General features: G+C 38.5%; 3 protein-coding genes across 6 annotated transcripts; all 3 read right to left on the bottom strand.

The window, feature by feature from the left end:
* Positions 1 to 391: 391 nt before the first annotated feature.
* LOC140006598 (disease resistance RPP13-like protein 4) lies at positions 392 to 5,802 on the bottom strand. 4 transcript variants are annotated; one of them, XM_072048769.1, is made up of 3 exons: positions 5,584 to 5,802; positions 5,310 to 5,472; positions 392 to 3,256 (listed from the first exon to the last, which is right to left on the bottom strand). In XM_072048769.1, exon 3 carries the CDS (start codon positions 3,249 to 3,251, stop codon positions 630 to 632), a length of 2,622 nt encoding a protein of 873 aa, XP_071904870.1. In that variant the 5' UTR covers positions 3,252 to 3,256; positions 5,310 to 5,472; positions 5,584 to 5,802; the 3' UTR covers positions 392 to 629. The 4 variants fall into 4 exon arrangements, with proteins under 4 accessions (XP_071904870.1, XP_071904868.1, XP_071904869.1 ...); XM_072048767.1 differs by having other exon boundaries at positions 5,310 to 5,407; XM_072048768.1 differs by having other exon boundaries at positions 5,310 to 5,502; positions 5,589 to 5,802.
* A 1,056-nt stretch (positions 5,803 to 6,858) lies between these two features.
* Positions 6,859 to 7,941, bottom strand: LOC140007067 (fasciclin-like arabinogalactan protein 21). The gene has a single exon (XM_072049768.1). The coding sequence runs from the start codon at positions 7,939 to 7,941 to the stop codon at positions 6,859 to 6,861; it is 1,083 nt and encodes a 360-aa protein (XP_071905869.1).
* A 1,067-nt stretch (positions 7,942 to 9,008) lies between these two features.
* On the bottom strand, positions 9,009 to 14,109 carry LOC113690093 (disease resistance RPP13-like protein 4). Its single transcript, XM_027207910.2, has 4 exons — positions 13,798 to 14,109; positions 13,283 to 13,706; positions 12,966 to 13,186; positions 9,009 to 11,911 (listed from the first exon to the last, which is right to left on the bottom strand). The coding sequence occupies exon 4, from the start codon at positions 11,907 to 11,909 to the stop codon at positions 9,273 to 9,275; it is 2,637 nt and encodes an 878-aa protein (XP_027063711.2). The 5' UTR covers positions 11,910 to 11,911; positions 12,966 to 13,186; positions 13,283 to 13,706; positions 13,798 to 14,109; the 3' UTR covers positions 9,009 to 9,272.
* Positions 14,110 to 14,416: the final 307 nt, after the last annotated feature.

Below are 14,416 nucleotides of genomic sequence, written 5' to 3'. Positions count from 1 at the left end.
ACTGGATTCTTCCAGTAACGCGTCTTGAAACCATCCCTCTTGCTTCAACATCGAGGTACTGCAGTATCCACTCAGTTCTTTAGCTCTTTTTTGATGGACGTCAAACTAGTTGTGTTGTGTGTAGCAGATAATGCTGGTTAGAAACCAGTCAGTTGCGTAGATTATATATGCTTGCAGGGTCTAGCAGACTTGCTACATTATACTTGTTCTACACATATAATGGCATTCTGCTTCCTTGTTTGCAAACGCGCTCGAAGACAGTCCTTAGTTGCTACAATTGAAGTAAATCATTTTCTTTGGATGATAAGTAGTTGCCCGAATTGAAGTAATTCATCTTCTTTGGATGCATACAAGAAAAACATTAGATGTTGTGTACAGATGGGCAGTAAAAAATCTCAAAATCATCGATGTCTTATTTCAGCAAGCACAGTTATAGTTCTGCGGTACATTTTTTAGCACAAACATAGAATTACCTGATCAAACTGGAAGAGAAAAACGTGCTAATGACTGTTAAGCAAATACAGATACAAATCCAGATCATAACATACATATTGTCCAAGAAGTAGGAGGTAGATCATTTCAAACTTTAAAATGCTTGTCCAAGATCACACCATGTCATCTAGCTGCTTTCAATCTTCTTGACTGAATACATTCTCTGACTCACATTTTTTTTCCTTGTCGTCCTTGCACCAGACCCCAACAGCCTCAACATCACAAGGAAATGAAGCCAATAGGTTGCATTGGCTGACCTCCAGGCGTCTGATCTCAGGCATCACTTCTTGGAATTCTTTCCATGACACCTCAAGTCTTTGGCAGAACTTTAAACACAACCCTTTGACATCCCATTTATGCTGTTGGTCTCCCCAAAATTCTTGGTTCATCTTTTCTATTCCTGAGTTCTCCACAGAAAGATACTGCAGTTGTTGAAGTGACCTGGGATTAATCCATGCTGGCGTAGTTTCTCCAAGATAATGCTTCAGATACAATTCCTCAATGGAAGAAGGGGGTGACAATTTATTCAACTTGCTTAAAATGTTCTTATCTTTGCAATCACCTGCATTAATGGACAAAAGCTTTAGTTTCTCCAGCAGTTCCAACGCATCCAATTCCTGATCCTCAATAGTGCTATCTTCAGTTATGTCTATCTGCAGGACACGAAGTTCAGTCAGAGCCTTCAGCTCTGCAAGGTGGGAACCAGAAGCTTTCCCAGTACCAGCTATCTTAAATCCATACAGCTCCTGGAGTTTGGAAAGTTTCGAAAATCCTTGTGGTAGACACCGAAGACTTGGGCAATTACCAACATCCAAGATAATTAATCTTGGAAGGTTAATGATTGATGTGGGAAGCTTTTTGAGATCCTTGCATTCTCCCAGAATCAGAACTTGAAGGCCCCATAATTTACCTATTGAGTTTGGAATTTCTAACAGCTTCGCAACATGCCTGAGGCTCAAATAAGCTAGGCGCTTCAGGGAAGTGATCCATTGCCAAAGATCCTCCACACGAATTCTGTCTAGTTTGACACGTGAGAGGTCCAGTACCCTGAGAGACCTGACTTTGGCCAGCTCAATTTTTCTATTGAAACCGATGTAATCAGTTTTCGTTAGAAGTAGTGCCCTGAGCTTTGAGTTTCCATGCAGGGTCTGTAACTTTGTCTCTTCTGTGACTCCAAGTCGGCGAGAGCCAACATCAGCAATATGATTTCTATTCGCATCGAAGCTGCAGAAATCTTCTTCTCTTGCTATTTTAATTGTCAAATCTCGGACCATGTCATGCACCTTGCAGGTATAAAAACTGCCATCAAAGTATCTTCGCTGAGCTACTTCAACCAGGCACCGACTGATAAGTTCTGACAATGACTTGAAAGCGGATTCTGTCGCAGTGTCTGAGCTCATGCCGCGGACAAATCCTTCTCCTTCCCACCAGCGAATCAGCTGGTCAACATCAACTTCATAATCCTCTGGATAAATCGAGAAGCACAATATACATGGTTTCAAGAAAGCAGGGAGCACATCATAGCTTAGCTGCAGAGAGGCAATCGCATGCGGATTACCCTCCGAACAATTGCCTTCTATACTCGTTAACTTTTGAAGAAAGGTCTCGCGGATCCTCCTCCACTTAATGGAAGACCTCTCCTCCGATGAGAGTAAACCACCGACGGTCTTGATTGCTAGGGGAAGGCCCCCACATTTTTTAACAATTTCTTTTCCTTCTTCAACTAACTTGGTGTTTTGTTCTTCAACTTCAGACACGCGTGCAACTTTGCAAAACAATTTCCAGCTCTCTTCATCATTAAGATATCTGGGTTGATGAATTTGTGCATCCTGAACTCCCATATTCTTGACAACCGTCTTTATTCTTGATGTGATGATAATGCAGCTGTTGTGGCCCTCTTTCACGGGTAGCCCACCAGAGATCCGTTCCCACCAACCATCGTCAGTGCTCCAAACATCATCCAGGACAATCAGGTATGCTTTGTCTGAAAGCAATCCATGAATTGTACTCAGCATGTCGCCTTTAGGTGATCCGCTGCCATCTGCATTGAGTTGCTTCAACATGCTTTTCATGATTTCGTCCTCATTGACAGGTTGAGAAACTGAAACCCAAATTTTCTCCTGGAAGCGTCTCGTGAGGTTCACATCTCTGTAGATCATTTTTGCAAGGGTGGTTTTACCCAAACCCCCCAGCCCCACAATTGCAAGATGCAGCATCGGTTCATTCTGACCAAGAATCCAGCCCCTTACTTTCTCCACATCTTCTTTTAGGCCGACGACTTCAGATTGGTCGATAAGCGGAGCAGTCCAACGCCTCTTTGTGTCATTGCCATTTTCACTACTTGAACGCTGACTTGGGGTGTAATAGGACTTCAAGTATTCACCCATACGTTTAATTCGGGTGGTGATTTCTGTCAGCTTCTTTCCTGTTCGATAGCGGAAGCTTATCTCTGAAAGACAAGGGTTGCAAGAACTAGCCTCCGTTTTTATGTAATCTTCTCGAATCTGGCAATCAACAACGAGGTCATCTGCTTCGTAGATCAGTTGTTGCAGTCCATGTAAGGTTGTCTTGACTGTTTCTTGCCCGTCTTTGAGCTTGCTTGCATCAGCCACAAATGATTGCATAAATTTCAGCTGTTCCTTCAACTCTGTGAACAGGTTTGGAAATTGAATGGCATATCTGCTTTCACGCTGGATTGCCTCCGTCAAATATTTCACAAGTTCTTCAGCAACGGCATCTACTATTGGAATTTCCGGCATTTTGTCTGAGGAATATTCCGTGGAGGCAAATACTCAGAAGTAAGTAATAATTTAAATGTAAAAATTACCCTGAGGCAGGCATAGTTTAACGATCATTTTGCATTATTTTTATGGAGACACTATTGACTACAAAGCCTTAATTATTTAAAAACAGAAACTCCGACATTGTTTAAAGTTGTAAATATCCATATAAAAAAACAATGAATAAATCTAGAAGTAACACACGACTTCGAAACAAAAATGTCTACTACTTTACTCAAAGACTACTACAAAAATGATCATCGTTATTAGCAATTTTCTCCACCATTAAATATATAACACTTTAATACTAATTTAAGAGTAGGAAAAACTAAGTGAATTCAAGAAATAAAGTAGAGAAGTTGCTAGTAAACATATTAAGGGCAATTTTGTCTCTTACGATATTTTGTATATTTTTGTGTCATTTCATTCAAATAATTTTTTTTTTAAAAAAAGAGTAGAGTATTAAGGGTACTTTGTTGAGTTTATTTATTCATTGATGTATAATTTTAACAGATATTCAACCTCACCAGTACACTAAGTCATGCATGTTCGGATGCAAAATGTAGAGATTCTAAGCTCATGTGATAAAAGCTTATTTGACTGATTTATTTTCATTCAGAGCTGAGACTGATGTAGTTTGTAGTTATCAACTTGAAGTCTTGAGAAAGTTTTGATGAATTTGTCTTATAACAAATGGTTTCTGAAGCTACGAAAAGCACTATCCTAAGCATCTCCAAATATTTACCAGTTATGGCTGGCATGAGTTTGACAGTAGTCATAAAGCCTTAAAGGTTAGACTTTGGATTTTCTGATTTTTTTCCCTATATGGCTACTCATCTAGTTTAAATTGAATTTATTCTTGAAGACAAAATATTTTTATTATTGTGCAGGGAAGCTTGAAAAATCATATTTACTTTTTGACAAGAATTTTCATCACAAAAAAAAAAAAAAAGAAGAAGCTCGAATAGACTTGCTCATTAACCATAGAATATATAGCATGCATTGACCTTTGGGATAATTTCAAAAACCTCCACTGAGATTTTTGATAATTTCACTGAGCTCCCTTGACGTTTGAAAACTTGCACTTACCTCTCTTGATTTGATAGTTTTAGTAACAAAATCTTAAAATAAAACTGACTTGGTCAATTTTTTAAATGAATATCCAAAAATGCCCTTGTGTAATGAGTTTTAATTTATTTTTCTATACAATTATAAGATTATCTAGTCTAATTATAAGGAAAAGGTGCTAAATTTTTCATGTCCATAACTATTATTTGATAAACAACTATAATAATAATTTTATCATAAGATACTTTTGATGGTATTTTATTAGGGATTTAAATTTATAAGATAGAAAAAAATGTTAAAATAATTCATTTAGAGTTTATGAATTTTTCGGGTAGTGGGATTATCATAATTTGGTAGTGATTTTGGGCCATTTCCTTTTGATTTATTGATAATTTTAGTACCAAAAATAGAAAACAAAGATCAGCAAAAACATTGGATTACATATAAAATTAACTCGTCAAAAAAATTGCTAGTTCGACGTTTTGTTACAATAGAAACTAGAAGTAATAGTGGTAGTTTTATAGTTTTATTGGCAAAAAATTAAAAAAAAAGGAATAAGAAGGAAAAAGAATGAAAAAATAATTTTAAAACTCATTCTAATTATAAGCATATCTAATAAGGGAATTTCATTAAAATATTTAAGGGAAAAATTGTCATTTTAAATGACAAAGGAGGTATGTGCAATTTTTCAAATCTCAAGAGAGCTCAGTGAAATTGTCAGGAACCTCAGGAGAGGCTTCTGAAATTATCCCTTGATCTTTTGATGTTCATGCATAGTTTCTGCTTGATCTAGTGTAGTGTTTCCTAGAGGACAGCATAGCCCCGTGTATTTTGTTTTCTTCTGAGTATCTGTGATTTCTTGCTTGACGGAATAATTAAAATTCTGAGGCTACTTCCATTATTGACTTTCATTTTCAGCTTCTGAGAATCAAATTACAATATGTAGGAATAATTACACTAAGATGTTACCTGACTCAATGTTTTTCCAACAGAAGGAAGAATCTTTGGTCTAAAAGTAAGCAGAGGCACTTGAACAATATATGCCTGATGGATATATACCGGAAGTTCTGTAAAGGTAAGCAGAAGAGTTGGATCATATGCCAAAGATTAACAGCACACTCCAGTCCAGGACCTGAGAATGAACAGAAGAAAGGAACCACCTCTGCGTAGAGGGAACAAACAGGAAACAAACATACATCTTTTAGAACAAAGCAAGACTCATGAGCGTAGCAGAAAAACTCACCTCACCTCTGCGTAAAGATTAGTTGGTCCTATGAGCAGCCAAGTGTTTATACAAAGGATCACAAGCACAACTGCGGTGCTATGCAATGATTGAAGAAGATGTTTATAGGATCAATAGCTTTACAATCAAACTAACTATCTGAGTGACATGGGCTGTGGTTTTTATCAACGTAAGGCTCTGAAATGAAATGTGGCAATGTGGTTAATTATAGTGACTTTTATACAATGCTTGCTGGAAGTTCTAGTGGTTAAATTAACAGAGATAAATAGTTATTTCAGCTTGGTATTAATCTCTTTAATCCATTACACGATCCTCACGTGGAAGAAGTCAACCGGGGTCAATCCCTTGCTCCAAAAACTTTCCTTCCATCAAGATTAAAGCATGTCTCCCACTAGTCCCTTACTTTCCATAATGCGCATCACTGTCCTCGAATTTTTGTCCGAGGCAGCAGGAAATGACAAGAGCTCTGTGGCCTTCAATTGTTACGTGCAAAAGCAAAGCTGTTGTGCTTTTACCATTATGAACATCAGAAGTTTTTGGACTATAAGGACACTGACAATGCATGAATGATTGTATTCTGCTCCAGTGTGCTGCGCAATAACGAAATGATGTAGGACTTCAGATAGGAGAAGTGAGAGTTTACAATCATTTTTCCTAAGTATCAGCACAAAACCAATTTATAAGATATTCTTATCTCCCTACGTCCAAATATTAATTACTTCCTCATATTTGGTAACAAAAAACTCTTAGGTTCTAGTCTTGTACAGTCGTACAGAAAGGCTATTACTCAAAAATGGGAGCACCTGTCTCCTACTATAAAGCATGTCAGATTAGGCTAAGGCTTCCATAGATCATCATTTTGAGATTCCGCATTGGTCTGTTGCGGAGCTTGCTAAAAATCTAGGACCAAATGGGAAATGCAACAAAACTTGAATGCATGTTTTTCCACTCTTCACTATTCATTCCTTCTTCATCTGTTAATATCGTAGGTTTTGCTAAATACCTAAATCTACATTTCCTTTTTTGCATCATTGGTTATCAGACAGTTATACCGTTTCGAATATTGAGCTGGAAATTTGTAAAAAGAAGACTGCAATTTGGCACTGATGGGAATGGTGAAATACACTAACTTTCGAATCCCTAATAAATGCTTGCAACAAAAAAATGGAATGTGAAAACACTAACATTAGAGTATTAAATCATTCTGCAAAAGCAAAAGTTCAACAACTGAACCATATTGCAGAATGCTATAATCTTGGAAAATCTCCCCACAGGCTATCTTGATGTACCAGAAATCTTCTCCACACTAAGAGCTCTGGAGATTCCGTGGATCACAGCTTCCCTGGATGAGAAAATGTCAGCTTCTGTGATCTCTACCCCATCAATTGCCAGTGATCTTTTAGAAACGCTGATAGTAACTTCAAGATTTTCATCAGATAACAGGGTTTTGAGAGGTGATTTATCAGGTAATAAGGCCAATTCTCTGTATGTAAACCTCTGCGGCAAAACATGTAACCTCACTACTCTACCAAGCAATGGCGCAGGCATTGCTATGAACGTGAAGTATGGTGGAGCAAAGATGGTGACAGAGTTCAAATCAGCATAATCTTCAACAATCCCATCAAGAACAGACTGCAATCCTATCGAAAATTGGACAAATCCGTTAGCACTGAGAAACTGGATTATACTTGGCCATCGAACAAAGTTCTTCATCTCATTAGTACTGTTGAACCCACGACTCTGATTAAAATTCTCGCAAGTGGGAGGCTGAATAAAGTTCCAATCCTGATCAATATGACCAGGAAGGTCTAACGACGAGAATGATCCAAGAACACCATGCACTGAAATGGGACCTTCAAAAAACACATCAGGGTGAGAAATCAACACATTATTGATCTCGATTTCATGCTTTGCTCCATCATTCTTGGTAATCTTGATGATCTTATCATGAAGTAGGGTACTCAAGCAACTGCCTTCTGGTTTCTTGAATAATTCTTGCATGGGAAGTTTGACAGGAGACGTGTGGTATTTAAGGAGTTGCTTCATTGCCCAAGGAGGTAGATGTCCTGAAATATTGGAAATGGAGGAATCTTGGATTGCAAAAATGGTCGATTCAGGGGATGAAAGAAAGAGCTCAGGGGAGATTTGGAGAAGGGTGGCCATGACATCGAAACCATGAGCTCTTAGAGCTTTGGAAGCATTCAATGAAAGCCCTCTTCTGGTGGCTTGGATTGATGGGGTTGAATTGCTTTTGGCGTCTTCGTGCAGGTTTGTTGTGATTGCCAGAAACGCAAGAACCACAGACATGCAAAAGTAGAAAGGGCAATGCCACCAATGTGAGCAAGAAGAGTTTGCCATTTTCTGAGGCAAATCAAGAAATTACTAGTAGAAGATTTTTGCTTTTCAATGTGTATTTTCTCTGGGTTCAACTAGTAATTTGTTGAAGAATCTTGTTGTCGTTCACTGTAGGTTGCGTGTGTTTTCTTATTGGCGTTGTTAATTGCTGGAAAAATTTAGAAATTGGTCAAATTTATAGAATTAAGTAAAAAAGAAATCAAGATTCAAAACTTGTTCATGGCCTTTGAAATTGTGTTTCGGTTTTCGTAATTCATAGGTTAGAGCAAAACTTCAATCCGGGCCCAGACACCCAGACAAGACAAATGAGAAAGGCCCACTGTGAAGGTCAAAGCGTGACCTTGTGAAAGCTTAAAGATAACACGCCTTTGATGGGAACGGATGAAGCTTTTGTATCCACACCTTCCTAAATTAGTGATTTTGATTTTTTTTTTCCTTGAAATGAAAACTTGAGTCTTTGCAATAATCCTATGGCCATTTCATGTAGTTTTGGGTAGGGAGTTTCTGTATAAAATTTTCTGATGAGAAGGTAGTATGCTTCACATATTTCAAAGTTTTGAATCATGTTGGAAGATAAAAAAAACTAGCCCTCCAATTTGCTCGCTTCTATTTATGATTTATGCTTCTTTTTGATTGCTAGTGATTATGATTGTATAATACTTTTGATTGCCTTTGATTTATGCTTCTTTTCTATCACTAGTGTTTCTATAATACATATATACTATTTTTCCCCTACAATTTAGTGCGTCATAATAAGAGAATGTCTTATTTGACCTTTATGATCTTCTTTTGTTTTAGTATAAATAAGATGTCTCGAATTCGAGACCTCTTATTTATACTCCTTCCACCTTGCTATCCAACCCGTCCCTCCCCCATTTTTATGACTATTTAACATAATAGATAACTTACATTTTACTTTAATTCAAATCATGAAGAGTTAAAATACAGATTTCCAAATCATAAGTATCTAAATAGGCCTTAATAAGAAAACTTATGGCTTAAGTGCATTGGCAGGCATTATTAATTGCTAGAATTGTAGTAAATCATCTTCTTTTGGATAATACAAGAAAAACATTAAAATGTTGTGCATAGATGAGTGAGAGTAGAAATAGTTGATATCTCTACCTTTACATTTATAGTGCTATGACAGAGTTGAAAGCACCAAATTAGGCTTACATGATCAAAGTGGAAGAGAAAAGAGTACCAACAAGTAAAGTTCAGCAAGTACAAATACACCTCCAAATCACTAACAAATACCGCAACATATTGTCCAAACAGAAGGATACAGATAACTTCAAACTTGAAAATGCTTTCCAAAGATCAGACCATGTCATCTAGCTGCTTTCAATCTTCTTGACTGAAAACATCCTCCGACGCACATCTTTTTTCTTTTCGCCCTTGCACCAGAACCCCACAGACTTAACATCACAAGGAAATGAGACCAGTAGGTTGCATTGGCTGACCTCCAGGTGTCTGATCTCAGGCATCACTGCTTGCAATTCTTCCCATGACACCTCAAGCCTTTGGCAGAACTTTAAACACAACCCTTTGACATCCCATTTATGTTCTTCATCTCCCCAAAAATCTTGGTTCATCTTATTTATTCTAGAGTCCTCCATACAAAGATACTGCAGTTGTCGAAGTGACTTCGGATTAATCCATCCTGGTGTAGTTTCTCCAACATAATGCTTCAGATACAATTCCTCAATGGAAGAAGGGGGTGACAATTTATTCAATTTGCTTAAAATGTCCTCGTCTTCGCAATCACCTGCATTGATCGACAAAATCTTTAGTTTCTCTAGCTGTGCTAAGATCTCCAATTCCTGATCATTGATTGTGCTTTCTTCAGTTATGTCCATCTGCAGGACTCGAAGTTCAGTCAAAGCCTTCAGCTCTCCAAGGTGGGAACCTGCAGCATTGCCAGTGCCAGCTATCTTAAATCCGTATAGCTCCTGGAGTTTGGAAAGTCTCGAAAATCCTTGTGGTAGACACTGAAGATTTGGGCAGTTGCCAACATCCAAGATAATTAATCTTGGAAGGTTAACAATTGATGGGGGAAGATTTTTGAGATCCTTACATTCTCCCAGAATCAGAACTTGAAGGCCCCATAGTTTACCGACTGAGTTTGGGATTTCTGACAATTGTGCAACATACCTGAGGCTCAAATAAGCTAGGCGTGTAAGGGAAGTGATCCAATGCCAGAGATCTTTCATACAAATGCTGTCTAGTTTGACATGTGAGAAGTCCAGTACCCGGAGAGACTTGACGTTAGCCAATTCAATATTACTATTGAAACCGATGTAATCGGTTGCGGTTAAAAGTAATGCCCTGAGCTTTGAGTTTCCTCGGAGGGTCTGGAACTTTGTCTCTTTTGTGACTCCAAGTCTACGAGAGCCAGCATTAGCAATATGCTTTCCATTTCCATCGAAACTGCAGAAATCTTCTTCTCTTGCTATTTTAATTGTCAAATCTCGAACCATGTCATGCACCTTGCAGGTATAGACACTCCCATCGAAATTTCTTCTCTCAGCTACTTCAACCAGGCATCGACTGATAAGCTCAGATAAGCAGTTGAGAGCTGATTCTGTCGCAGCTTCTGTGCTCCTACAACGGACAAATCCTTCTCCTTCCCACCAGCGAATCAGTTGGTCAACATCAACTTCATGATCTTCTGGATAAATCGAGAAGCACAATATGCATTGCTTTAAGCGAGGAGGGAGCTCATCATAGCTAAGCTGCAGAGAGGCAATCACATGCTGATTACCACCAGCACGACTGCCTTCTGCACTTGTCAACTTTTCATGGAAGTTCTTGTGAATCCTCGTCCATTCACTATAACACTTGGCTTCTGATGAGAGTAAACCACCAATGGTCTTGATTGCCAGGGGAAGGCCCCCACACTTTTGAACAATCTCTTTTCCTTCTTCAATTAACTTAGTATTTTCTTCATCTTCTTTAGAGATCAGTGCAACCTTGCAGAATAATTTCCAGCTCTCTTCATCATTAAGAAGTCTGGGTCGATGAATTTGGGCATCCCGAACTCCCATTTTCTTGACAACTTTCTTGATCCTTGATGTGATTATAATGCAGTTGTTGAGGCCCTCTGTCTTGGGTAGCCCACTGGAGATCCGTTCCCACCAACCATCTTCAATGCTCCAGACATCATCTAGAACAATCAGGTAGGTTTTTTCTGAAAGCAATTGACTGATTCTACTCAGCATGTCACCTTTAGAGGATCCGCTGTCATCAGATTTGAGTTGCCTCAGCATGCTTTTCATGATTTCGGTCTCATTGACTGGTTGAGAAACTGAGACCCAAATTTTCTCTTGGAAGCGTTTCGTGAGATTCACATCTCTATAGATCATCTTTGCTAGGGTCGTTTTACCCAAACCCCCCAGCCCCACGATTGCAAGGCGAAGCAATGGTTCATTATGACCAAGAATCCAGTCCCTTATTGTTGCCACATTTTCTGTTAGCCCAACGACTTCAGATTGGTCAAAAACAGGGGAACTCCAAAGTGTCTTTCTGCCATTTTTGCTCTCACTATCTGAATGCTTTGCAATGGGAGTGTAATAAGAGTTCAAATTTTCCCGCATTCTTTTAATGTGGCTGTTGATTTCTGTTAGCTTTTTCCCTGTTTTATAGCGAAAGGCCATCTCAGAAAGACAAAGGCTGAAAGAACTAGCCTTTGTTTCCGTGTAGTCTTCTCGAATCTGGCAATCAACAACCAGATCATCTGCTTCGTAGATCAGTTTCTGAAGTTCTTGCAAGGTCATCTTGACTGTTTCTTGCTTGTCTTTGAGCTTGCTTGCATCAGCGACAAATGATTGCATAAATTTCAGCTGTTCTCTCAACTCAGAGAACTGAGCTGGAAATTGAATTGCATATTTGCTTTGATCCTGGATTTCTGTACTCAAATCTTTCACAAGTTCTTGAGCAATGGCACCAGCTAGTGCACTTGGCAACGTCATGTCTGAGGAATTCATGAAGGCAAATACTTGGAAATAAGTTGAATTAAATTTACAAAAGGATGCAGAAAAGTAGACAAGCATTTACTATGATTTCTTATAATCTTGAACAATATCCAAGCCAACCTCAATAAGTAGGCCTTAATAAGGCCTTATCTATCCTTTGTTTGGTACTTTGCTGAGTTGTTTGTTTAGGGGATATTTATTTTCATCAGTACACTAAGTCATGCATGTTGGGATTCGAAGTGTACAGATTCTATGCATGCTAAAGAACGTATTATAAGCTTATCTTGCTGATTTGTCAAACACAATTCATTCAGAGCATGTAGTAAAACAGATCAAGGTTGAGACTGATGTGGTGAGAGTTATCAACTTGAAGTCTTGGTGAAAGTTGTGATGTATTTGTCTAACAATGGTTTCTAAAGTTATGAAAAGCACTACCCTAAGCATCTCCTGATATTTACTACTCGTGGCCTGGGTATAGTCATGAAGCCTCAAAGGTTAAAACTTTGGATTTTCTGATTTTTGGCTATCTGGTTACTCAACTAGTTTTCCTTGGTTTTATTCCCAAGGACAAAAAAATCTTGCTGTTACAGGGAAGCTTGAAAAATCTTGTTTACTTCAACAAACATATTCAATATTTGGACATGGAATCTGGATGTTACCAGCTCTCTTCCGTTCAAATATTATAAGTGTATACAGGTCAAAAATGAACACAAAACAGTGAGACACTAGAAAACTTGAGCAGAAGGACCATTTAGTAAGACTGTTGGGTAAATAAAAAGTTATGAACACCATCACAAAAAGGTGGCTCCAATACACTTCCCCATTACCCTAGAATATACAGTATGTGTTCATCTTTAGATATTCATGTATAGTTTCTGTCTGGTCTAGAAATTTCATAGAGGACAGTCTCGGCCATCCCTTGCTTAACAAAAATAATTAAATCTCAGAAAATAAACCCAATTGACTACTTTAGTTCATGTTCTGTACCATTGACTTCATTTTATGCTTCCGAAATCAAATTACAATGTTGAGAAATTATACTAAAGATGTTACCTGACTTTCAGTTGTTTTCCCACAGAAGAAAGGTATATATCAGTTGACAGCAATTCTGGCCTCAGAAGTGGAGACAGTTGGACAATGTATATCTGTGGACACCGGAAGTTCAGTAAACGAAATCTTCGCTTACGATCATGCTGGAAAGCTGCTACGCCCCTTTTTCCATCAAAGAAGGTAGATCATCCGCAAAACACTAGAAGCATATTCCAGTCCAGGACCTGACAGTGAGATGTAGAAAGGTATCATGTAGAAAGAACAAACATCTGATGAAATAATCACAAGGAGAAAGAACTGCAAGCATAGCGCAAACTCACTTCAGAAAACACCAGTTGCTCTTGTGAGTAGTTCTTCAGTTGGTTATCCAAAGGATCACAAGTGCAGTGCTATGCGATGATTGAAGATGTTTATTGGATCATTAGCTTTGAAATCAAGCTATCTGAGTGATCTGGGCTCTTGTGTCAACAAAGCCTACATACAGAGGGCACTGAGACTAAACCTGTATGGAATTAGTCTAAAAACGTTACCTGACTCTGTTTTTCCCACAGAAGTAAGAATATTTTGCCTAATAAGAGTAAGCAGGGACGCTTGGACAACGTATGTCTTGGTGGATACCGAAAGTTCAGTAAGTGAAATCGTCACTTATGATCATGCTGGAAAGCTGCTATACCCTTCCCTTCCCTCAAAGAAGGTACATCATATGCAAAACAGTAGCAACATATTCCAGTCCAGGACCTGACACTAAGTTACAGAAAGGGATCATGTAGAAAGAACAAACATCTGATGAAATAAGCACGAGGAGCAAGAACTGCAAGCGTAGCACAAATTCTACCTCAGAAAAGATCAGTAGCTCCTCCGAGTAGTTCCTCAGGTGTTTATCCGAAGGACCACGATGCAGTGCTGTGCAATGATTGAAGATGTTTATGGGATCATTAGCTTTGAATTTAAGCTATCTGAGTGACATGAGCTGTTTTGCCAACTGAGCCGGTACTGAGGGCTTTGAAACTAAACCTGGATGAAGGTTGTTGTAACCTTTATAATGCTGAAGTCTTAGTGGGAAGATTCTGTTGGCAATGTGGTTAAATTAACAGACATTGATATGTTGTTTGAGCAGCTATTAATCTTTTTAATCAGTGACATGAACTTCACGTGGAAGGAGTCAAGCGGATCAATCCCTTGCTCCAAATTTCTTTTCTCTGCGAGATGCTTTTCCTTCCATCAAGAATAAAGCATGTCTTCCACTATCACTAGTCCCTTGCTTTCCATGGTGCAGGTCTCTCCAGGAATTTTCGCGAGAGGAACAAGAAAATGACAAGTGCTGCGTAGTCTTCAATTATTACGTGCAAAAGCAAAGCTGTACTTTTACAATTATGAAATGAGAACTTTTGGACTATTAAGGCACTGTAATATATGGTCGACTGTATTCTGCTCCAGGTGTGCTACATGATAAC

Source organism: Coffea arabica, chromosome 5e (genome assembly GCF_036785885.1).
Source record: "Coffea arabica cultivar ET-39 chromosome 5e, Coffea Arabica ET-39 HiFi, whole genome shotgun sequence".
NCBI lineage: Eukaryota > Viridiplantae > Streptophyta > Magnoliopsida > Gentianales > Rubiaceae > Coffea > Coffea arabica.
The sequence above is the reverse complement of the archived record's forward strand: the minus strand, read 5'-3'. Positions and strand labels throughout refer to the sequence as shown.